Source organism: Diadema antillarum, unplaced genomic scaffold (assembly GCF_040938485.1).
Source record: "Diadema antillarum isolate AM-2024a unplaced genomic scaffold, OU_Dant_1.0 seq00000013_RagTag, whole genome shotgun sequence".
Classification (NCBI taxonomy): Eukaryota; Metazoa; Echinodermata; class Echinoidea; order Diadematoida; family Diadematidae; genus Diadema; species Diadema antillarum.
In genome coordinates, this window is record NW_027271133.1 from 258,825 (window position 1) to 286,192 (window position 27,368).

Here is a 27,368-nt window from a genome sequence, read left to right on the forward strand (position 1 = left end):
TATTCCGAAGATTCGCCGATTGGAGTATAAAATAAGATTTGTGAATCCAAAAGTGAAAAAAAAAGAAAAGAGTACACTGACAAAACTTTGTAATTACAAATCTAAATCATTGTCTTCGTTACTATAGCAAAGTTACGCCTTGCAGAACCTTTAACATTTTCGGATTAACCAACCTTTTGAATTATGAATCCCGGGAATATTGAATCTTCAAAATGAGCCTCCGAAATAAGCCGGGAATAATGAACGTTCGTAAACGTTCGTAATCGACGAACTTTGGAATGACGAATCAGGCCTATAAACACATTCCTTAACCGTCACTTTTTTCTTTTCAAACTAAGCATGAAAGTACAAACTATACTCTGTTTGAATTCGGTTTCAAATTGCTTTTTCATCCAGTGCAGCGTATTTGATATGACCATTTACTAAAGTACAAAGCATTGAATTACGTACACATCGTTGCCGTCTTTTTTTTTTTTTCATAACATACTCAGAACTCTATTCGTTCGATAAGACGAAATGTCGTTATTCATGTACTTTTTATTAAATTACCGATCCCTAGGACTTCGATTATTTATAACTGGAATGCAGTCTATACAAAATAGGCACGGTCAGACTGGCAAAAGATCGAGAAGTTTAATATCGCGATCTTTAAGATCTCGAAGTTTTGCCAGTTTGACTTCTAACGTGCCTTATAAAGACACGTGCTTGAATTTCTGGGACATTATGTTTCCTGCCCTGGCTGAGATTTGACCACTGCTGAATTCCCACGTGACTACTAGTACCCCCGTTTATGGATGCACAACGTGCGTTGTTACCTTGACACACCAAGAGGAAAAATTGACTGTCATGCAACTCTTTGCTGTCATGTCACACATGCGCACCGTGTGTATACGACGGACCATCGATTACGGTAATTGTCCCCGCCGAACGAGTTCGAGCAGGGGACTATGAAACGGGCTCCGTACGTGTGTGTGTCCGTGTGTCTGTCCGTCCGTCTGTCTGTCTGTCTGTGCGTCCGTGTGTGATCAAAATGTTCAATTTGCTACTTCTCTGTCATTTATGAGCCAATTTTAATTCTGTTTGCTTTATATGATAGCACTACATGGGAGCTTTGAAACTTCTACACAGAATTTCAGTTGTGACCTTTGACCTTGACCTTTGACCTATATTGTACATTTTGCTTCAAAATGCTACTCCTTCGCCATTTCTAACCCGATTTCGATTCTGTTTGCTTTATGTGATGGCACTAGGTGAGGGCTTCAAAACTTCTACACAGAATTTTGACCTTTGACTTCTTTGACCTTTGACCTTGATTTTTGACCTATATTGTAAATTGGCTACAAAATGCTACTCCTTCGCCATTTCTAACCCGATTTCGATTCCGTTTGCTTTATGTGATGGCACTAGGTGAGGGCTTCAAAACTTCTACACAGAATTTTGACTTTTGACTTCTTTGACCTTTGACCTTGATTTTTGACCTATATTGTACATTGGCTACAAAATGCTACTCCTTCGCCATTTCTAACCTGATTTTGATTCCGTTTGCTTTATGTGATGGCACTAGGTGAGGGCTTCAAAACTTCTACACAGAATTTTGACCTTTGACTTCTTTGACCTTTGACCTTGATTTTTGACCTATATTGTACATTGGCTACAAAATGCTACTCCTTCGCCATTTCTAACCCGATTTCGATTCCGTTTGCTTTATGTGATGGCACTAGGTGAGGGCTTCAAAACTTCTACACAGAATTTTGACCTTTGACTTCTTTGACCTTTGACCTTGATTTTTGACCTATATTGTACATTGGCTACAAAATGCTACTCCTTCGCCATTTCTAACCCGATTTCGATTCCGTTTGCTTTTTGTGATGGCACTAGGTGAGGGCTTCAAAACTTCTACACAGAATTTTGACCTTTGACTTCTTTGACCTTTGACCTTGATTTTTTACCGATATTGTACATTTTGCTACTAAATGCTACTTCCGGCGGGGACATATTTTACGCACCGCGTAATTTCTACTTTTCCTTGTTTATCAGGGGCCCGTTGCATAAAACTTGCCGTTGAATTTCAATGGTAACTACCGTCAAAATTAGGCGTCACAGCCAATCAGCATCAAGGATTATAAAATTTACCGCTAATTTGAAGACTTACCGCTAGAAAGGAACGGTAAGTCCAGCGGTAAGGGTTTTATGCAACAGGGCCCAGGTGTATCAGTGCTATGTAATGTACGCAGTCTGTACTTCGATCGACTGTTCGAACGGTTGCGGTATACTAAAATACAATTACCAGTTGTACCAGCTCGTTTAGCTGACCAGATGAGCTCGAACTTGGCCCCATTTCGTACTCGTTTGAGGCGCGGCCACGATCAGTAAAAAGCTGAGAGCTAGTACTAGCTAGCCACAATAACGAAGCCACATTGTGTGCGCGAATGGATTTTACCTGCCTATGCATTGATGGCTAGAACAATACTAAAAGTCCAGAATGATTTAAGCAGATAATTAAGTCATGAAATAGTAGTTGGCTGTTCGTAGAAAAGTGGTAGTTTTGAGGGAACTGCGCTGGAGGAAAATAGAAGTGGTATCAAAAGACGGATTATCGCCATGAATAGCTAGTGGTCTATTGTCCGATTTTCACACTGCATAACAAAAGACGGCGTTCTCGGTCGCGAGAGCGGAGATGCGGAAGTCGTCTTCTGTACTACGACTTTCGTACGACTTAATCTTCACTAATCCATCCCTGATCTACAACCACTTTACAATTTATCTACGCCTCTTTCACTTCTTAACAACAACGCATTCAACACTACGGCACAAACACAAAGAACCACGGCAAAACTACGACTTTCTTACTATTTCAGTAGCAATCTACAGCAAAACTGTGGGCCTTTTCAACAGGTAAGTACCACGGTTAGTGCTGGTAGTGTTAATACACTCTTATCTTTCTCTTCACAACAATTTTTCTGTCATTCCCTATGTAGCCTGAACATGCTGTGACCAAAAAGAAAAAAAAAATAAAATCTGGAAAGTGCTTTACAGTGACAGTCAGAATATATTGAAAGGAAAGGGATGAAATGATGGAAGAAGTCTGTAATGGGCAAGAAAGAGGCAAGAAGAAATGTAAAAGTTCAAAAAGAATGTGGAAGCGTTAAGTGAAATGAGAAGAAACAGAGAAGGGATCGAGCTTCAACACATTGAAAAAAGAAGTGCAAGTGCATTCCCGTTATACCAAATTTCTATGGAGGGGCTATTTTTGTTTGTTTTTTATTTCAAATTTCATCATAAGTGAACAACAATAATGCAGTATACGATTGTATGTTGAAAACATGCAAACCTTGCATTTATCATTCGGGTGTTTTTTTTTTCCATTACTCAATAAAAAGCAATATAAATTTGCAATTCTATGCCATATATCTTTTTTAATATTACATTTAAGAGACAGAGAGATCGTCATGTTAAAAAGTGATGATTTAGTATTATAGGTTTAAGGTCGCAATTTGATAGGTTTACTTTTCCTAAAGTTTGTTATTCCGAATGTTCGTTGTTCGCTGGATTCATTATTCCAAAGGTTTGTTATTCTGAAAAAAAAAAAGTTTGTTATAAAGTCAGGAGGTTCCTTATTCCAAAGGTTCTTATTCTGAATGTTTGTTAATCCAAAAATGAAATTTTAAGATTGGCTATTCTGAAAGTCCCTTCTTCTAAAAGTGGAATGGGCCTGATGTTTGTGTAGGCGGAAATGATATGAGGTTTTTAAATCTGAAGGATTTCGTTGTTGGATTTGTTTCTCCACATTTGGATTCTATTGCGTAATACTTGTTCGATATTACGTCAGAAGAGAGCCCTCAATGTGTACATGTGCTGTAGAACCAATACTGAGACTCAGACGGAGGATTTTATCCCTCCGTTTTTTCTGGCAGTTTCTTCGGATTTTGCCAGTCTTGCGATTGTGTTTTTGGGTATATGGATCCCAGACACTAGAGCTGTGTCCTAAAATTGGGCAAACTAGTGTTGTGAAAGCAGTTTTCGGGCATCGAATCATGGATTAATCAGCATCACAGATCTCGATGAAAGAGAAATTTCGCGCTGCCGCTCCACATGAGCGTATGGTAGCTTCACACACTACAAGAGACGGACAACCAGCCGCACAGGGGGAAGCTCACAGAGCAGTGTGCACCTACACAAGATGGTGGGAAAACAAAACCTGCTCAGCACACAGCACAAGTTAAGAAGATCAAATCTACAATCTCGTAAAAACCCTGTCATCGACAAGCTCCGATGTGAACACTAGACTGAGGAAATGGGAAGACTTGTTACAGTCCGTTATTCAGCTATTACCAGCTCATAATCGTACTGCAAACTCTACAGGAGTATCGCATTCGTCTGCAGTCACACCACAGGGACAGCCACGGACTCCACACACTGCCGATGACACGTATACACATACCCAGCAGCCATACAGTGGCGAGCATTGCGAAAACACGGGCACCAGTATGGGGCAAACGCATACAATCGTAGATGACAAGGAATGCTACCATATGGTCATGCCAGATGAAGTTCCCCATATTGTGGCGGAGTTTGCAATGCACACTGATATCGGGGGAACTCATAGAAGAAGAGATTGCTCAGTCAGCTATGTATTTGCTCACACATCAATTATAAAACAAAGCACTACAGGAGACAGCAGCTAAATATGCCCTGCCCAGCAACTGCCAAGCTATGGATTCTCCAAAAGTGAACCCCTTCATTTGGGACTATCTTCCAACACATACTAAGTCAAGAGACTTGAAACTGCAAAGAAAATTCAGAAATCAATGACAAAGGGCATTAATGCTTTCGTCCGTTCGCTTCCATTGGGCAACATCATGGACCCACAACAAGATGCGCTGGCCCTGCTTTACGGTTCTTCTTTCGAGTTGAATTGCTTACGACTTGAGCTTATCAAACCAGACCTAGACACCAGATGTGCCAGACTGTACAAGCCAGAGAATATGGTTGATACTACCAGCAAACTACTGTTTGCAACAACCTCAGCAAGAAGGTTAAGGACCTCATGGAAGAACAGAAAGTTACAGCAGGGATGATGAAGGGACAAAGAAATAGAGCTACTCAAGCCCACATCCCTACAGGGGATTCAGGCCTTCACCAGGTGTCGCTAGTACTACTCGACGAAGCTCCAAGGAGGTGGGCTGGCCCAGATCTCGGGGCGGGGTATTAATCACCTTCAGTGATAATTCTAGTTACTACAGCACTGGTCCAACTGTTAGACCAGTACCAGCAGGTACCCAGCTTTTCTATTTTTTACTGGCCCATACCGTAAAACAGGGTGAATAGGGACAAATTTAAAGTTCTTATGATTGTATTTTTTTTTCATGCAGCCCAGAGACTCAATCTTATGTGGGGATTTTATGTCCACCTAAAATACCTTTAATTCGGTAAAAAAAATATATATATTTGGGGGAAAAGTATGTTTTTTGATAAAATGGCGCTGTCCCTGTTGACCCCTTGGGGTCAACAGGGACAACACTATTTTTTATCCAAAAAAAGCTGTTTGGAGGCATTTTTTTTTTCAATCCATCCAATGAATTGGATTAAGGGAACAACTACAGAGTTTATAAATGATAAACAAACATTTAAGAGCAATCTATTCCATTGATAAATCAATATTTAACAAAAATTGCAACAGCTCAACAAAATGAGCTGATATAAAAAAATGTGACCCATCAGGTCAATGGTTAAGATTGAAAAGTAAGTCAAAACTTTACTAATCCATTGAATTGCACTCGAATATTAACCCACTTCTTCTTCTAGTGGCAAATCATGATGTAAAATCTTATTCATACACTCTAAATTCAGTGTAACTTGACTCTTATGATGTCGGGGATATTTTGGGAGTTCTTACAGCAATTATAAGCTGGCACCTATAGTATGGGTCTGACCCAAACAGATGTGTTATTGGCATTAAAACATGCAGAAGACAGAGAAAAGGGTCATGAAATACAAGTGGAAAAGTCCTAGCCTGTCTTAGGCAGTGAAAAAAATTCCCAAGAGGGTCGGTGGGGCCGGGGTTCCCAGACCCTTCCTCCCCAAGTTAGGGTTAAGACAGCAAAGTTCACTCTCATCTATTTATACAAAAGTGAAGCCACATATCCAAAGATCTTATTGCTCTCTTGTCTAGAGATTTAGAATAAAAATTCACACTTTTTGAAATAGCTGGACATAACAAACATTTCAGAGCAATTTATGACATTATAATAGTTAATCATACAGAAAATTTAAAGGGCCAATCAAACGACACCATGGTGTTCCTATTCACCCCAGTCTAACTGATTTTTTGCCCAAGAGAAGAAAAAATGTGCTGTCACAAATTCCTGTTGGAATAATTATTTCATATTGAAAGGTGTGTTGTAGGACCTAATAGGCTAGATTCATGAACATTTTCAGCGAATTTGATTAATCAATGGCCACAGGAGCAGAAAAGTTTTGACCGCCCTGATTTTTTTGTGATTTTTTGAAAACTTTTTATTTGGACCTCCTGTACCCTTTAAAATATTTTTCACATCAGGAGGACCACTTTCTGGACACTGTTGGATGGTCCTTCCATCCTGTGATAAAAATAAGAAAAAGAGTTCAAGCAAATATGAAACATGCACATTCAAAAAACTTTTCTCGGTTTTGTCCCTATTCACCCCGTTTTACGGTACCTGAAGAAGATACTGGTCCAACTGTGAATTTTACTGATCCTGGACCATTGGATCAGTGCCAGAGTGCAGCGTTGTTCATAGCATGTACCCATATTGCAATTGTGGTGCAGTGCTCACCACTTAATGGAGAGGGGTCGGAAGACAAGTTTTTCTCCCGTTTAAGTGTTGCTTCTGCTTATTAAAGCGATGGCCTGTATTGGTCTGTGCAAACCACACAACATGAAGCCAAGCATGTGGGCATTACATTAAACCATGCCTAGTCATCACACCCGAGGATAACCACAGCGTCAAATGCCCGCACGCTACGACATGCAGACCCAAAACGGCCGTAAGATAGGACATGGCACGGCAGTCTCACAATTTTGGCAAATGCATTATCGGAACAAACTTGCATTTATTTGATCCACAAAAAAACCCTCTTTTAGAGTTGAAAATACATACCGTTAAGTTCTGTTTTTAGATGCACCCGTGTATAAGACTTTGTGACATAAGAAAAACAAAATGATTAGCGATCGTAATGACAATTTGATGGTACGGTGCAAGAGACAACTTGGCCTGAGCAGACTTCCTTCTTTTGATATCCCTCACCCTGGCCTGATCCCATGAATGACAGAGAAAAACAAAAAACACTGTAATGATTAAACAACAAACCACTTGCTTGCAGCCATGCAAGTGTTTCATGTAAGGTGAAGAATAAGAAAAAAGTGATGGTAGATAGAGGGAAACTGACAGTCTGATACCCAACAAGCATTCCAGCCACCTGGCCAGGCTATCGTGCAGGGGTAGAAAGGAATATTTGCGTATGTGTGCTTGTAGATTGCAGGGATGATGCCCTGGGAAAGGGGTGATTAGAAGCAGACCAGGGGTGGTATTCTGAACACCGTTTTATCTCTGTTGTAACTTGTTAGTTGTAACTTCTGTTGTAAGTCTGTGACTTACAACACTGCTAAAACAGTTGTAAATCAGTATTCTGAGAACTGTTTTAACGGTGTTGTAAGTCGTGAAAGCCACGCCCACCCAAATAATCATATCCAATAGAAAATATTGTTACAAGTACCATCTAAGACATTTTAACCAATGAGATTGCTCCCTTGGGCAAATGCGCCTTGCTTTACTCTGCGTTTTAACAAGCGCACATTCTCTGGCGTGCGCACAAATAGGACAATGGCATGCGCAGGTAAAGAGATTCAGAGATAAAACAAAGTTACAACAGAGGCTTGATCATTTATGCCTTCTTACAGGTTTTGACGTATGTAGTTGGTGCGGTAGGGGATTTGAAAAGCTATCTCAAATTGAGTCTTTTTTTGAGAGGAATCAAAATTTTATGGTCCTTAGGGAACTAGACACTTCTAAATTATAATAGGCACTGCAATGCCATGATGTTATCATTTTTATTGTCATTATCATAATCATCATCATTATTTGTACAGTATTGTCCTAGAGGGATGGGAAATCACCACGCTGATTGTGTTTTGTTAACTATATACAGAAGATTAATTGACTTCCTGATATTTGGGGAAAAATGTAATATCCAATGTCTGCTTTTTGAAATTCCTCGTAAAACAAACACTTTTGCAAGAAATATTTTTTCAACACCCAAAAGTACTGAAAATGAATTCTTATTGGTGAAAATAGTGAAATAATGTTAAAAAATTGTTTAATGTTATTTGAAAGATGGGTAATCATAAACGGTACCAAATAGAGGTAAATGACTTAACTTTTTTATATATGACAATTAAGTATAATTCAGAGGAAACTTTCTAAAAGAAGGTCTTTGGCATGGTAGGTAGGAAGTTTTGTATTATTTTTTGAGTTTGTGTTTAAGTGCTTTAGGCGGTGCTGGTATAACCTTTTTAGCTCACCTGAGCCAAAGGCTCAAGTGAGCTATTGCGATCGCCCTTCGTCCGGCGTCCGGCGTGCGTCGTCCGTCGTCCGTCGTCCGTCGTCCGTCGTCCGTCGTGCGTCGTGCGTCGTGCGTAAACTTTTTACATTTTCATCTTCTTCTTGAAAACCCCAAGACTGATTTTCATCAAACTTGGCAGGTAGCATCCCTAGGGGGTTAGGAACTCAATTTGTTAAAATGGGCACCATGCCCCACCCAGGGGGCCCCCAGGGGGGCCCAAACCCCCCAAAATTAAGGAATCTGTCAAAATCTTCTTCTATAGAACCAGAAGTGATAGAGCTAAGTTAGTACTATGGGTTAGTACATTGATGATTGTAGTTTCAAATTTGTTCATGGCAGAATCAGGGGTGCCCCCCTTGGGACCCAGGGGAGGGCGGTGGGGAGGGGTTCTAAAGGGGCCTAAATTGTACATTTTCATCTTCTTCTTGAGAATCCCATGACCCATTTTCACCAAACTTGGCAGGTAGCATCCCTAGGGGGTTAGGAACTCAATTTGTTCAAATGGGCACCATGCCCCACCCAGGGGGCCCCCAGGGGGCCCAAACGCCCCAAAATTAAGGAATCTGTCGAAATTTTCTTCTCTAGAACCAGAAGTGATGGAGCTAAGTTAATACTATGAGTTTGTACATTGATGACTGCAGTTTCAAGTTTGTTCATGGCAGAATCAGGGTGCCTCCCTTGGGACCCAGGGGAGGGGGTGAGGTGGGGTCCTAATAGGGCCTAAATTGTACATTTTTATCTTCTTCTTGAGAACCCCATGACCCATTTTCACCAAACTTGGCAGGTAGCATCCCTAGGGGGTTAGGATCTCAATTTGTTCAAATGGGCACCATGCCCCACCCAGGGGGCCCCAAGGGGGGCCCCAAACCTTCAAAATGAAGGAATCTTTAAAAATCTTCTCTAGAATCAGAAGTTATAGAGCTAAGATAATACTATGAGTGAGTACATTAATGACTGTAGTTTCAAGTTTGTTCATAGGAGATGCAGGGGTGCCCCTCTTGGGGGCAGGGGGGGGGGGGTGGTTGGGAAGGTCCAAATGGGGGCCTGAATTGTACATTTTCATCTTCTTCCTGAAAACCTCATGATGTATTTTCGTCAGACTTGGCAGGTAGCATCCCTAGGGGCTCAGGATCTAAATTTATGAAAATGGGCACGATGCCCCACCCAGAGGGCCCCAGGGGGCCCCAATCTCCCCAAATTAAGGAATCTTAAAAAACTTGGGCCCTTATTGTACATTTTTATCTTCTACTTGAGAATGCCTGGTCAAATTTTGGTAGAGCTGTGAATGATTTAGATTAGTGACTGCTTGAAAGGTGAACTTGCGATACTCAGGTGAGCGCTAGACCCGCGGGTCTCTTGTTGTTCATGTGTTTGTGTGTTTTTTATTTTTTATCCATGTGCACATTATGCTACGCCTACACTTGCAAGGTTACTGTTACGAAATTTTGTCTTGTGGAATGGGTTTACGTTTTTGTCAAACTGCTTTATCTTTTGCCATTCTGTACATAAATTATTTTATATTTTGGGGTTTTTTTAACTCACATAACAATATTGAGTTAGTATTCGATTATCTCACTATCTAACAGAAGTTGAAACGAAAGTTAGAACAGAGTTAAAACACCTTCCACCCTGTTTTATCTCAGAAGAATGAATTTGCACGTGGTATGAGTTACAACAGAAGATAAAACAGTTTTCAGAATACCGTGTAATCTAATGTGTGCATAGGTTTGCGCCTAGCCTGACCAGACCGCTGTGCGAAAGCACAGCAGTCTGACATACGCTGGTGTTTAAACGTTGTAAACGACCGTCGCTATTGACGGCAAAATCACATAAAATGTCCTTTATTTGGTTTGATTTAACATAAGAATAATTTTTACCACTCACCTACATCGTATTTTGCTGATGGTGGAGTTGAATTTGGTGTTTCGTTGGTATCCAGACCTTATTGTTGAATTTTTCGGAGTAGATTGTGCAGTGGCATCTTTTTCTTCGAGAGCTACACAAAATCAATGAACTACCACGCATGCGCAACCGGAAGTGGTAGCGTTTTACGTTTTTTGCTAATGGCAAATGTTGAGACTGCAGTCAGCATAATCTATTCGGAACTAGTGGGAAAATGATCCTTCTGGTAAGGAAATTAAATCCCTGCAATATTTCCTAAGGATTTACTTATATTTAGACATTAATGCATAGACATTGGAAGTGTTTCAGCCAGATTTGTCCCAATAAAGCAGTTCATGGTTCCGATTAAGCAATGGAAATAACACATGAAAATGTTGTAGTATCAAGTTTCGTTGCACATAAGGGGGTTCCCGCTAAAGCGGTTCCCGAGTAAGGGGTGAACACTGTATTATACTTAGGAAACACGCTTTTCTCAAATAATTCGTAATTTGCTGTGATCTTGCAATCTTTTAACTCTTAATGTGCCAGACCCAAAACCCCTAACGTGCCAGACGTTTTTACCCAACGCCAGAAAGTTTGCAAACTGGATTGACAATGTAATTTAAAACTGCCATATCTTTGAAACTATTGACTGTTTTGAATTGAGTTCTTCACAACAAATATCAAGAAATGATTGTTCTTTCTTGTCATGTAGTCAGTTTGCTGTAATATCTATCTGAACCTGAAATATTGCAGCAATAATCAATATCATTAAAAAAATATAAATTTTTGTGTAGTATGGAAAGAAAGAGTCGGTCGTGATTTTTCTTCAATAGAATGCTCCCTTGACTTTAGAGTTTTAGAGCTACATTTCCTCTTTCAAATGATAACAAATTTGTCTTCTATAGTTGTATTATTCCAAAGATATTGGCAGTTCAATTTGTCTTTTCAATTTCATTTTCTGCCTCGGTAATTCATTCCCAAATCTGTGTCCTTTAGTCCCAGATACTGTATTTGAAACTCAAGTAAATCCCGGGTCCAGTCCTGGAAGAGTGTCTTTTGTCCACTTGAGAAGGAAGCACCTACTAATCCTTCTTTTGTCTCTACCACGGCCGGGCGTACACTATTGAAATCGGCAGGCCTTTGTCTGCGAGGAGTTTGTGTTCGCGCAATACCTTGGTTTACAGGTCTACTTTCCGTCCACTGTACATATGTGCATAGACAAGTACAAAAGCGTGTTCTTCTTTTGTATATGCTAGCGTGGGGACGATTAGTGAAGTTCACTGTCCAAGACAAAAGGATGAAAGACTTGACTGACGAACGAAAGCTTGACCCTCTTTTAGGGACAAAATGAAAGCCGCTCCCGCAGGAGATCGCCCAAGCAGAACAATGCGAGTGGAAACGCATAGACAACACATGCAGATTCAGTAGCATACACACGCGTGGTTTATCAATGAGAAATTTGATCTATACACATCTTGCAGAGGGTGCGCTCTCTGCGGATTTTCCCGACGCGAAAAAAATACATGTAGCTGAAAAATCAGGCATTTACTCAAAATTTTCCAATGTAAGCATACTCATATTTTTAGTAGAAACAATGGAAATGCTAATCAGCTACCAGTACATGTAAGTGGCAGTTTCTTGTTGTAACGCATTTTGGTACCACAAGAACTTAAATGACCGATGCTTTTCTCGCTCTTCTTAGTCGCCGATCGGCGACCATGGCACGTCAGGACTAAGGTCGCCGTTCGGCGACCATGGCACGTTAAGAGTTAATGAGCAGTATATCAGAATTTAAGGTGGGTCAGAAGTGAAAAGAATGCAATCTGTGGCCCTACAAAAAACAAACTCTTCAATTATCAATTTTATTAGAAAGAGAAAAATATTCCCTACAGAATGTGTTTTCTCAAAAATTCTGGAATTTCACACTGCCATAATTTCGTCATTTCTTATGTTATTTTGATCATTTTTGCACTGTTCCGCAGGGAATGTTTTTACTCTTATAAGATTGATTGATAAAATTTTGGAGTGAAGATTATTCTTTTTAAAAAAAAAGCAGAGACCAGAGTTGGCATTTATATGCCACTAGAGCAGAGTTTGTTGGTCAATGGCAACAACCTTAAATTTTACCTGAAATACCTTTTATAACCCATGGAGATGCCCAATAAGTTACAAATTGTAGTAGATGGCCAGTCAAAGGGTCCACTCCTAAGCCTGAGAAGTTCCATGTACTGCATGTATCTTGGAGGTGGTCAATTTATGCAGTCTGGATTAAATATGTTATGCTTCTGCACAAAGGCTGAAGAATTTACTACTTTCTACTGCCACTCTGTTGAAATAACAAAACAAAGACACACACACACACACACCTTTAATTCTTCCTTCAATTCCAATTGCTAGTGACGATGGTACGGAGCGACCGGCCAATTAGGCGGCCGCTCTTTCACGCCCTGCCATGTGAGCATGGCGCTGCTCTGTCAGCGAGCTGCATATCACGTAGCTGCTGGTAGGGTGGTGAGACGGGCATGGATCATTCACTGTACGCCATGCATGAAATCATGTGGACAAATATCAAACATTTGATCATTAATCATGCGCAACATTAGACTTCTCAAAGACAAAATCAGTTTCAGGTACCCTTAATAGACCAAGCATGATAAAAGTGATAGTTTTACAGAGATTTACTGACAAAACGGTGGCTAGACTTATACTGGGCTGAGTTCATACACTGTGCAGAAAATGAATGTGCACCTATGGTGATCGCAAACCCCCCCCCCCCCCCCAAGAAAATGTCTGAAATGTCAGTTTTACATCATTATACCTCTCCAAAAGTTGTGAAATTTCTTCCAAAAGAAAAATTACTGAACACAATTCCATCAAACTTACATTTAGAAAAGACATCATTAAGACAAAATGAGCACAAACACAAACAAATGATTATTAACACTATGGATACCAACCAGCGGGACAACTCGGCCCACCTTTGACGGGTGGTCCGAGTTAATGCGACCCCAAATGCACAGGTCTTTGGAATTCTTTTGTGCATCAGTAGAAAACTGACAGCTGTTTGAATAATTACAACCAGTTGGAACTCCATCTCTTAAACCTCTTAATCAAACTACTCCCTCATCTTTTTCGCAACTGACTTTCAATTTGGAATGTGTGACTACTATCATATTAGGTATATGTGCAAGACACCTTTCTCGTTAGTATGGAGTTATGCATTACCATGGTAATGGCTTATTTTCACAAAATCATACAAAATGTTGTTGATCAAACTACCCTCTCAGTTTTAAAACAATGCAGGTTTCCAATTCAGCACATGGTCAATTGAATGTGGATTGTGCAATACACCTTTTTGTGAAAATGAAGAAAATCTGTTGCCATGGCTACAGCAGTTTTTATATAAATACAAAAATTGTAAATTGAGCTGCTCTCTCATTTTTTAAGGGGGCACTACACCAAAAATTAAAGATTTCTTCAATTTTCTGTTTTTTACTTTAAGTGACAGTTTAGGTTCTTATCTTCAATATGCAGTAGCTTCTACACTAAAAAATGCAGTAAAAGTGGTTACAATTACTTTTTTTTCTGATACCCTTTTGAAGGCACATCTTTGCAGTAGAGGTATGTATTTTCAAAACTCTATTGGTGGGACTACAGTGTAATAAAAACTGAATATAATCCTTATACCGTGTTTTTGTGGGTCCAAATCATAATTCTTGACAAAATAATTTGTGAAAGTGTATCAAGTGAATTATAACATATATATTTTGAAGCCGAGGGAAATATGTGTCCATATACTGCTAGAAGTGACATCTGCCTGTACTTTGAGGTCAAATGTGTGTTGAAAATACAGCGAATGTGATTTTTTCATGTATTTCATTATTAAAAAATGACATCTTCATTTTCATTGGTCGTTTTCTCAGAATGTGTTTTTATATACCTTTGTTTACAAATTTTGCTATAACTTGAGAATGCTTCAATATTTTCTTTCCAAATTTCTTACACTTAAGCAGAAGGATATGCTTAATAGTTTACAAGAGCATTTTAAAATTATGGGCTTTAGTTTTTAAATTATTGACAGCTGAATCCAGATTGGATAATACCTGTTGCCATGGCAATGGAAAAAAAAATCAAAAATAATCAATAAAAATTTTTGGTTTTTTTTAGTTGCATCTATCTACCAAAAATGAACAAAAAATACCAAAGTTTACAGCAGTAGTAGACATTTTTGTGGTAATCAATCACCTGTAGGCATCTGGTTACCATGGTAACCATGCACAATATTATACATTACAATATATACCATTGTATTGATAACATCTCTGGAAACATGTACATTGGAATAAAAAACACCAATGTTTTTTATTCCCACAAGGACATTGTAACACTGGTTGATACATTAAATACGGAATTAAGCAACATCTCAAAATGGTTTAAAAGTAATAAGCTTTCATTGAATATTGATAAGACATGTTTTATACACTTCCATACGTTGCAATCCCATCCCACCCTTCCTCAAAGTATTTTTATTGATGATATAAACATTGCTGAGAAACATTCAACCAAGTTCCTAGGAGTGACCCTAGATAGCAATTTAACTTGGAATACTCATGTTCAGAATATTACAACAGCAATATCTAAAGCAACTGGTGTTTTAAGAAGAATAAAATATTTGATTAATGATCAAACTTTAATCATGTTATACAACACTTTATTTTTACCATATGTAATGTACTGTAATATTGTATGGGGCAACAGTAGCAAAACAAAGTTGAACACAATTTTTCTTCTCCAGAAAAAGGCTCTTCGTATATGCACACATTCAAATTTTTTGGCTCACACTGATCCCATATTTTATCGCCTAAAATTTATTACCATTTTTTCATAATACCCTAGTAACCAATGACCATATTCACTCATACCCTACCCGTCGTTCCCATGATTTTCATTTAAGTAATCCGAAGCTTTTACTTGCTCAAAATTCGATTAGACATCAAGGTCCGGATACATGGAACACTCTTCCTGAGGAGTTGAAACAGTGTACCTCCTTGTTTTCATTTAAAGCAAACTTAAAGAAGTACATTTTATTACAGTATACTTCAAATACGAACTAAAAACAAATAAATTATGCAACTAATGTTGGTCTCCCGATAGCAACAGCGCATATCGTCCCCTCTTTCAGTAAACCAATTTCATTATTCTAAATTCCAGCCTATCTGTCATTGTGCACCCTCAAGCACCTGCACACACATTCACCACCACCACCATCACACACCAGAGTCTATCTTCCCCTGCTACCTTCGCAGCAGAATTTATATTGTTACAAATCTAGTACGTCCTTATCTTTTCCGGCCGGCCATCTTTTCAAGCAATGCTTATAATGGCGGCCCTCTGCATAATCGTTTCTTAACTATAAATGTTATTCTTATCACTGCTGCATAGACATGCATACTGTATATTAAATCTCTTTCATAACGTTGTTTATGCAAGTTAAAAGACTGTGTTAAATTTATTTTATATATTTCCTACATGTTCATGATTATGTACTTATAATCGTGGTTTATGCAAGTCAAACGACTCTGCGTTGAATTTACTTTGTATATTTCCTGCATCTTCATGATTATGTAACTTATGTATATTGATTTGCAGAAAATAAAGTATCTATCAAACAATATTGATAAATTCTTCATGAAATGAATGCAAAAAATGTGATTGTTTTGTCATTTTTAATGTTGTTCGTGTAGTGCCCCCGTAAACATTTGAGTTATGATTAGGTACGGTACATGATTGCTATAATATCATGCAAAACATTTTCTGGGGACTGTCAATATATCTGTTGCCATAGTAATAGCATTCTTTGTACAAATCATACAAAAATATGTGGATTGACCTAACTCCCTTAGTTTTTGAGCATTTGACTTGAAACTTGGCACATGTGACCCCTGTATTGGAGTTGTGCAAATATCATGCATCTTTTGTCATTGTCAAACAATGTGTTGCTGTGGTAATAGCATTTTTTTTAATGAAAATCATGCAAATTACACTTTTACAGGTGGATTTAGTAACAGTCTTGCTCAGTTTTTTAGCAGTTGATTTGGGTTTTGGCATGTGACCAATTTAAATCTTAGATTTATGTTCAAAATTTATGTTTCAACAATGTTGAAAAATGTATTGCCATGGTAACAGCATTTTTTTTTCAATAAAAAGCAGGCAAAGATAATGTGGATTGAGCTAACTCATCCAAGTTTGGTCACAAACAGACATAGGGATCATAGGGACATAATCAAAATGCACCGTATAAACTTAACATTGGGCCTTAAAAGTTTGTTGACCCCTGTTTGTGAGCTTTGACCTTGTGGTGACCTTCAATTCCCCAAGGGACATCTACCATTCAAGTTTGGTCACAAACATACATATGGATCAAAAGTTTTGAGCCATAATCAAAATGCACTATAAAAAATTAACATTGGGCCCTAAAAGTTTGTTGACCCCTGTCTGTGACCTTTGAACTTGTGGTGACCTTCAATCCCCCAAGGGACATCTACCATCCAAGTTTAGTCACAAACGGACATGTACATCCAAGATTATGTGCCATAATTGAAACGCGCCGTATAAGGCAGTCCTCACAAATTTTTTTCAAAATATGTTGTTGTTGGTACCTCCAATAAACTCCTTTCACCAAAAACAAACTTTCAAATCACCAAATAAGCTCGTAAATTTTGGTTGAAAAAGTGTGAGTCTGCATGGTGAATATGCTAATGAGCAAGTCTTGGCGGACAGTCAGACGTCACCGAGGCACAACTCTTCCCAGCCGTGTTCTGCTCGTTATCCGTACACTCCCTAGTTACTCGGATGCATGAAGAAGGCAATGGCTACTGGTATTTGACATTTGTGTGTGTGTGTGTGTGTGTGTGTGTGTGTGTGTGTATGTATTGTGTATTGTCTATTCGCACAGTACACGTGTGTAGATACTGAGTACCCGGTTTGCCCTTCAAGCGTTTCCCGTCTATCACAGCGCAGCTGCAGCCCTATCGCCACGCAATGCAGTTAGCTGTTTATGTTTTCATACGTACTGTACGTAGAAATGGTTCTACACGTTACACTAGAAGGGCGACCGCATTCGGCGTCGTTTGGTCGGGCTATCTTTCATCATACCGATGTGTCAAGCAGAATTTTACTCGAATTGTAGAGAAAATTGCCCAGGAGATTCATTTTTTTCCATCCCAGACCCACAAAAGGATCGTGAAAGGTGCGCTGTATTGCTGAGAAATCTCGGTACAACGAAGCCGAACATAAACTAAAGCATTCTCAATATCATGTTGTAGAGCTATGGCTATGCGAGGACCATTTGAGAAGCATGTTTTGATGTGGACAATCAGGCTGTGGCCCTCGGTTATATACTGAGAAAACTCCTGAAGCCAGATGCAATCCCGACCATATATTTGCTCATATGAGTTATAAAACAGAAACACCTCGAGCATCGACTTCGAAGAGAACTCTTGCCTTCCCTCCAAGTTTGATTGAAGAGAGTTATTCAAGTTTTTGTAGCATTATGGACAGACGATGGATGGACGGACTGATGCCACAGGTGATCCCATAGTCTCTCCTCACCTACTCTGTCGGTTTGTGACCATTTGACTTGAACTTCGGCACATGTGACAGCTATAGTATGTAGATTTGCAAACTTTTCAATAAAAATCACAAAAAAAAATATTGTGGATTGAGCTAACTCTCTCAGATTTTGAACTTTTGATTTGAGATTTGGGACATATGCAACTGATAAGATTTTTTAGATGTGCAAAACACATCTTTTGTCAATGTTGAATAGTATTTTGCCATGGTAACATCATTTTTGTGGAGCTCACCGAGGTGAGGGGAGACTAAAGGATTGCCTGCGTCCATCCGTCCTCCATCTGTCCTTTGTCTGTGCGTAACGCTACAAAAACTAGAATGAATAAAACTCTACTGAGGACTTCAATTTCAATCAAACTTGGAGGGAAGAGTGGTTATACAAAGTTACACATTTTACTAAACATGAAGGTCACCTCAAGGTCAAAGGTCACAGGCAGGGGTCAATGAACTTGATGTGGATGGTAGATGTCCCTTGGGGAGTAGAAGGTCACCACAAGGTCAAAGCTCACAGACAGGGGTCAACAAATTTTTAGGGCCAAAAAACGTGAGTGGGCGAGACCCGTTTGGCACTTGCCTCGTTTCAATAAAAGGCAGGTAAAGATAATGTGGATTGTGCTTACTCCCTCAGTTTGTAAGCATTTGACTTGAAACTTGGCACATGTGACCACTATCATATGTATTGATGTGTAAACTTCATCTTTTTTCAAAGCTCAACAATATATTGCCATGGTAACAGCATTTTTTGAATGAAAATTCATACAAAAATATTATGGATTGAGCTTGTTTCCTTATTTTTTCACAGACCTTTGAATTAAGAAATCTTTTAAATTTTTCTCTGGAACTAGGAGTTAGGAAGTGCCATGATTAAGTACATTTTGCATTTCTGTTTTCAGAACCCCACTGATGATTGCCTGTGAGAGTGGACACAAGGATATCGTTGACCTCCTGATTAAGCGAGGAGCCCGTGCTGACCTATGTGATGCCCAGGGTTATGATGCCAAGTACTTTGCTGAAGGTAGCAAACAGGAGAACTTGCTTGCACTTCTAGAGACTGCTCCCTCTGTGGCTACATGGGATATCAGTAAGTGGACTAATCATTTGCAGCAAATCTGCAAAGTTTTTGAAATTCTTGACTTAACAGTTTGCACCCTTGTTTAAAGTCAATAATTATTCATCATCATCATTGCCGTTGCTACTGTCTTTATCATGTTTGCAACAATCTTTTCTTTTTTATATCAGTGCAGGGAGGTGTTAGAGAAGGAATGGAACCTCTTCACAATTTGTGCAAATTTATGCAGCCATGTACTGTAGGTTCTATAGCATCACAACTGAATGCTTCGCATTTCACTGACTTTGATGTTCCATGCTCCAAACCACTCTTCCAGAGAGTTTGGACATGGAGACCAAAGGAGACATTATTGATTTTAACAATTTTATAGTGTATTTCAGATGAAATGTTGAAATTCTGTATGGAACTTGGTGGTAATTTTGTGTGGAACAACTACTTGAAATTTTTCTTCTGAAAAGAGGAGTGTAAGTGTCTCATAAAAGCATTTAAGATATATTACCATATTGCTCACATTTGTGCATAATATTGTTTGCCAGGTAAGTACTTTAATATCACATCTTTCAAATTAAGACAGTGACTATTGTGTGTTTTTGCATGTTTAGTAGCTAATTTCTATGGTTAAAGAAGTACAGCATTTACTAATTTTCTTCACGAGTCTTGCATTCTTTGCACACTAAGCAATTGCTGTCAAAAACTTGGGAAGGGGGCAACAAATTGCTGCTGGCTATTGGAGTAAGCTGTATTTTAGAAATGATGCATATTCACACAGAAGTGCTGTGTTTTGTCAGAGCAATTTATTAACACCTGCGAAGAGCGCATAACTTCTTGGCAGCACTGAGCATGGGTACAAAGGAGAGATTCTTGTTTCCACTCCTCTAACACGTCCTTGGTCAGTGTCATCAAAAGTGTGGTTGTTGGGGGAGAAGAAGGGGAAGGGGAGGAGGCAATGGTATTCTGTTTCAAAGGTAGTCCAGTGAAAAACAAACGCACCAGCAATTCCTTAGCATTGCTAGACAATTGTAAGAAACAAGCGAGATATGAAACACGTCACTTGAAGATGAGTGTGGTGATACGCTGGGGAGGGGTCATCAGATACCAGTCATCAGTGATTGACAACGAAAGGATGTGATATAGTGACTTGAAATATTGAGAGATGTTGGTGAAGTAGAGTTTTTTGTACCTACATAATGCAGATAAATTTTTTTCTGTCATGCACACCAAGTAAAAAAATCTGTGCATGTGTCTGCTTGTGCAAGAGTACAATGTATTTACCAAGAGGTCTTTGACACAAACAAATTGAACTAGAGATTGGAATTTGTCAACACTGACAAATTAGGTGATCCGATCTACTTGGAAATCAATGATTTGAGTCCTGATCCCAATAGGCATGACCATACCGGTTTCATTTGTTTTGAGGGGACATTGGCCGTGAGATGTTTGGATTCTCATTTAGAAAAGGGAGTCAGACCTGCCATCTTTGGTACCGAATTCCGCATACACTAACAAAATACAGAATGAAATATATTTATCTATTTATTTGTTTATTTATTAATTTATTTGTTTTGTTTCAGTAGGGTAGCTCTGTCATTGGCTAAACACTGTTATTCTCAGAGGCCCTACACATACAATACCGTACATCACAAAATACGGACATTGTAGACACATCAAAAAAATAATATACTATACAATTACGGTACACTTACAACATGGCCAGATAGTTGAGTATTGCGGAGGTAGAAATATACATAAATAACTTAATATTTAACATTGCAATTCACTGAGAAGTAATATGATGAGATATAATTCAGAATGATTGAAAAAAATGTATCTGAATTACAGCACATGTTTATATTGCATAATCCATAATTCCTCATTTCACATCATATTACATATAATACTTTTACAATTATACTATGGTAGGACCTTTAAAAACAGGCAAGCTGAATAAACACAAATAACCTGCTCACAATACCATTCTTTCATACATAATGACTGAGATAACATAACATATGAGAGAAAAAAAAATCCTGTTTCAACCTTAAACAGTATATCTGATGATATAAAATTCATTATATCCACCTATACAAATATAATATTGTTTGAGAAAATAAGGAAATATACAGAAATGCCGTCAAACAAAAACAAAAAAAAAGCAAAAAAGATACATTTCATATAAATAAATCATATAATTATCATTAACTATACATTACTGGATGTAATTTAATACACTTGGGTTATGTAACAAACATCATAATACTGAGAATAACAGATGAAGAAAAGAATCAAAATTCTCTCAACTTTACATCTGCAGTCGTAATCACTATCACTTTCTACATTGTATATCTCACTCATAATAATAACAACACAGTTTTAATCCGAAAAAATGCTACTACAAAAATATACTGTACTATTTATCATTTGCACTTAAATGACACAATATTCCTATTTCTCTTGTCTTTCAAATCAGAGAGACAAGCGTTTAACCACAAAACATTTGCCACACAAAATACTAATAATCACACCCGGGCCTTGAAATAGGATTTTGGAGGGGTAAGGCCATTACAAAAAGGGCACTTTTTCCAAGAAGCCAGCCATTAAAGGGCACTTAGGTCAGTCAGAGGGGCACCAAGGCCACATTGGGAAGGGCATGTTGGGTGTTTATATGTGATGTGAATGCCCCATAGAGCTGTATGCTGTAGTATCGACCGTGCTGCTACACTCCAGCAGCGCACACACGCATAAGATCTCTCCGCAGCAGACGATGTTAGGCAGTAGGCCATACGCAATACGATGTAGGTTCTGTAATACAGTACGTTCTCAACGCATACGCCGCGCTCGCTTTGGAGCACTTCCAGCGCCATTTTGCTTTGAGCATGCGGGCATGAATGCAGAGCGAGAGAGATGGCAATGCTCGCAGCCCTAGCCGTCCGACAGGCCTGGCATTTTTTAGCATGGCTTGCACGCGACCACTTGCTCTGGCCCGCTGCTGCTTAGCTAGTAACTCTATGGCCGCTGAGCTGCAGAGGCAGTCGGGACGGTAAAAGCTGGCCGGGCGTACAAGTACGTACACGTCGTCTCATATCTCAGAAAGATACTTTGAGAATGAATCAGATATATTGGGACGTGAGTGAACTGAAGGTATGATATTTGAGATCAGGAAAGTTGTTGAAGCTTATTAAAATGTAGATTTTGAGAAAGGGCATATTATACGCCATAAATAATAACTTTCATTCTAAAAGGGCACCACAGCCACAAGAAAAAGGGCACATTTTTTTGGCCATAACGTTGATCAAGGAAAAAAAGGCATTGCGGCCGACGAGAGGGGCACCGAAGGCCATGGCCGTCGGTGGCCGTAGGTTAATTCGAGGCCTGCACACATGAAAGTCAGATAATGAACAATTTGGTATCAAATAAACCCACAACCCAAATATTTTGCTCATTCTCAAATATGTCTCCCTATCTCCTCCAGTACAAATTAGTAAAAGCTTGTTTTGAGGATGCCTGTTTGGCATGATTTGGGAGTTGGTTCCAGATTAAGGCTGCTTCATGGGAGAATCTCCGTTTTCCCATCTTCAGACCCACATTAACAGCACTTCTAGTTCTGTGACTGTGTAATGAATGAAACTGGACAAACATGTTTGACAAGTAACACGGTGATTTAATACTTAATTAGAGCATGGTATACCATTTTGCATTTGTGAAACTTCCACCTTTCTTCGATGTGTACCCATCTCAATTCATTTAATATTGCCTGAGTCGGAGTTCGAACATCAGCTCCTGTTATAACTCTAGCCATCTTTTTATGCTGTTTGATTATCACGTCTTTCGTATTTTGAGTACAATTTGACCAGGCATTGCAACAGTATTCAAAGAGGGGCATAATGAGTGAATTCGCAAGAAATTTCAAACTACTTTGTGGTAGGTATTTTTTAATGCGGCAGAGTCGAGCGATTCTTGCGCCAATCTTCTTGCTGGTATTTTGAATGTGTTCCTTCCATGTGAGCAATGGGTCTAACCAGACTCCAAGATATTTGAAAGTGTCAACCTGGGAAAGCTGATGTTCATTTACACTGATGCAGATACGGTGAGACATTTTTGACAAATTATTTGAAGAACCAAATATCATACAGTGCCGACCGCTGGAAACATCATGCTTTTCCGAGATCTGGACGGGGCCACTCACGCGTATCCACGCGGGTACCCGCGGGTATACGCGTTCAGTGGACGAGTCCATCCGCTCACACGGAAAATCCATCCTAGGGAATTTGCGTCTCGATTGACGCGGATTGGACAAGGGTGGACGAGGGTATTCAAGGGCACATTCCCGTTATATTTTAACCGAGCTTTATTTTGACCGCTCAATCAAAATACATTTCATGGAGTTCCGACTTTGCCCATTTTCATCAAATTCCGATTTCAGGGGCTTCTTTTCGATTTAATCACACTCTGATGTCCACTGCCTTGATTGTTCGCTACTTTCTAAAGAAGTACACTTGCGGAAGTTGTGCACATGCGTTCATCACTCAAGTATCAATAATTATTAGGACATATTGACATCGGTTACGATCATCTAGCTATTCACAACTTTTAACGACCTGCGCCACCCAAATTTCATTGCTGAAAATTTGGTGGCCCAATCGGGCCACAAAAAAGGTCAGATGTTTCCCTTTACTTTTGGAAATGAACAGTGGTAACAGGCGGCTCCATAAGACGCAAAAATAAATGTCGCATGTCTATTTTGATTTTGGAAATGAATCACGGTAACATTTGACTCCGTATGATACTAGAATAAAAACCGAATGTTTGCTTTGGCGTTCGGAAGTGAATAATAATAATATTCAACTCCGTACGATGATAAGATAAATGCCGGATGTTTGCTCTTATACGTTCGAAAGTAAATAGCAATAACATTCAGCTCCCGAAGATGCTAGAGTAAATGTCGAATGATCCCTTTGACGTTCGGAAATAAATAACAAAAATATTCAACTCCGTACGATAAACTAAATGACGGATGATTGCCTATACTTTCGAAAGTAAATAGCAACAGCATTCGGCTCCGGAAGATGCTAAAATAGATGTCAGATGGTTGCTTTTACATTCGGAAGTGAATAGCAGTAATATTCTGCTCCATACGATGCTAAAATAACTTTCGGATGTTCTCTTTTGAATTTCGAAATGAATAACAGTAACATTCTGCTGCGTTCGATGGTTCGGAAATGAACACAATAATATTCAACTCCATGTACACGATGATAACATAAATGTCTGATGTTTGCTTTTATGTTCAAAAGTAAATAACAATAACATTCAACTTCGGAAGATGCTAAAATAAATGTCGAATGTTTGCTGTGACGTTCGGAAATGAATATCAAAGATATTCAACTCCGTATGTACGATTTTACGTTCGTAAGTGAATAGCAGTAATATTCTGCTCCAAACGATGCTAAAATAACTCGGATGTTCGCTTTTAAATTTCAAAATGAACTAGACTTGGAATTTGTCAACACTGACAAATTAGGTGATCCGATCTTTTCGAAAATCAATGATTTGAGTCCTGATCCCAATATAGGCATCTGACCATAGCGCAAAGTCTCAGCTACAACATATTAAAATCTGGAAGAAATTCACGGAAGGTTAAGTGAGCTAGTGCTCGATAAAGACAATCATGTCAATTTTCACATCTAGAAAAATTTCCTCCCATAGAGATAACACGTCATAACGAAGATACAAAATGAAGTACATATGACCTTTGACCCCCACTTTGCACAGACAAGATGGCATCTGAGCAAAAAGTGGTTATCTTGTGAAATGATCCTTGTAACCTGGTCTTTACGTGTGCAAAATATGGGAAAGATAGGACATGTATTTACCAAGATACAGGATGAAACATTCATGACCTTTGACCCTACTTTACATACCCAAGATGGTGTCCGATCAAGTAGTTGTTATTTTATGAAATAATGTACGTGACATGAACTAAACATGTGCAAAATATGGGGGCGATAGGGTATGTTCTTTTTTAGTTATTGCAAAGAAAGTTGCAGAAAGAAAGAAATATGAAAATACATCAAAGATAACCTTTAATTTCAACCACGTTTTTTGACGTAATGCCGACAGCGTATGAAAAACAAAGGGGACACTAGTGATAGCGCGCAGTCTCAGCTACAACATATTAAAATCTGGGAGAAATTCACCAAAGGGTAAGTGAGCTAGTGCTCGATAAAGACAATCATGTCAATTTTCACATCTAGAAAAATTCCCTCCCATAGAGATAACACGTCATAACGAAGATAAAGAAAGAAGTACATATGACCTTTGACCCCGATCTGCACAGACAAGATGGCATCTGAGCAAAACGTGGTTATTTTGTGAAATGATCCTTGTAACATGGTCTTTACGTGTGCAAAATATGGGAAAGATACGACATGTATTCATCAAGATACAGGATAAAACATTTATAACCTTTGACCCTAGTTTACATACCCAAGATGGTGTCCGATCAAGTAGTTGTTATTTTATGAAAAAATGTACGTGACATGAACTAAACATGTGCAAAATATTGGGCTGATAGGGCTTGTTTTTCTTGAGTTATTGCAAAGAAAGTTGCAAAAAGAAAGGAATATGAAAATACATCAAAGATAACCTTTAATTTCAACCAAGTTTTTGGACGTGATCCCGACACCATATGAAAAAATAAAGGGTAAGTTACGATAGCCCAAAGTCTCAGCTACAACATATTAAAATCTGGGAGAAATTCACTGAAGCATAAGTGAGCTAGTGCTCGAAAAGAACAGTCATGTCAATTTTCATTTCCAGAAAAACTGCACTCCGATAGAGATAACACGTAAACTGGTCAAATTTGACAAGATTACATTCAATCAATTTTTACGAGGTGATGCCATCATCCAATCAAAATGTTGTTATGACATTAATGAAAGAGCATTTAATAAGCTACAACATACTGAAATCTGGGTGAAAATTGGCAAAGGATAAGTGAGATACGCTCGAGTGAACTTGAAATTGGATGACGTCATTTTGAAAATTTACTTTTTTTTACTTTATTAAGAAATTTGATATCTTTTAATCATTTTTCCAACATCGCCAACCCATGAAATAACATGTACAACTCATCAGCTTTCAGAATATGTAAAGAAAATGGGGGTCACCGACCATCCTGACGAGTAAAATCGGATTTAAATTGGCTTTTTTTTGGCATTGTTGCACTGTATATCGCCATTGACGCGCACAAGGAATTTCAACTTTGACGGACCCGTATGACGTCATATTGAGTCGGATTGACTTGAAACTTGGTAGAAATATTCCTTGACATTTCAGGCATCCGATAAGTGTGAAAAAACGGGAAATTTCTATTGCATATGAGCTGTGCGTGCATATATGTGCGCGCGCATACGCGTCCGTCAAATTTTTTCCATTTTTCAAAAAATGTTCCAAATGGTCTGAAACGTGTGCAAAAAAAATTTTGAGCTCGATTTGAGCATACAAATATGTGTGGCGCTCCGACAAAATGAGTCATAAGTCGCACGGGGACTTTTCCCGTAATGAGCCGAAAATGAAGGGGAAGCACTACTTGGGTCGAAAATTTTTTATGACGGATTTTGATTCCTTGACGTTTTATCTATTTGTACAGAAAATTTCAGCGTGTAAAAATGAGGACAAGTGTCCCAAATCACAGTTTTTCTGAGACAATTTTTTTCGGTTACATTTTTTTCGAACGCTCGCCTTTGCGCTGCGTTTCGCACCTATTGTTCTTGCCCGATTGAGACTCCGCCTCCGTTGCTAGGGCGTATGCTAATGAAGCATTGCTCTTGATCCCATTGAAGACAAAACAAAGCATGGTGCGCGCGGCGGCGTCGGCGGCGGCGAGGGCTTAATTACGCAATAACAGTGAGCTGACCAAGGCTATCAATTGCATGACCAGCGAGTTGCGTTTGATACATGCACCACATTTCATGAAGTGGTGATTGATGTGACGCACAAATGGCGCTGAAAAAAATTCCAACGAATGATCACGCAAAATTTATGATACTTTATCAATGAGCTAATACATGATCACATATCGAACTTGAAACCTCTCTCTCTATGTGCGTGTACTTTTACAACTTTTATTGGCCTCATTAATGAATTCATTCAAATAATTATGTATAACTGTCGTTCCCTGGTA

General features: G+C 38.9%; 1 protein-coding gene across 3 annotated transcripts in view; it reads left to right on the plus strand.

Annotated features, from left to right (window-relative positions):
- LOC139725047 (uncharacterized) overlaps positions 1–27,368 on the plus strand; it is a 508,769-nt gene that overhangs the window by 225,190 nt on the left and 256,211 nt on the right. For all 3 annotated transcript variants that reach the window (XM_071636133.1, XM_071636134.1, XM_071636135.1), the window contains exon 8: positions 19,011–19,198. In XM_071636133.1, coding sequence (XP_071492234.1) covers positions 19,011–19,198 — 188 coding nt within the window. The remainder of the gene's footprint in view (positions 1–19,010; positions 19,199–27,368) is intronic.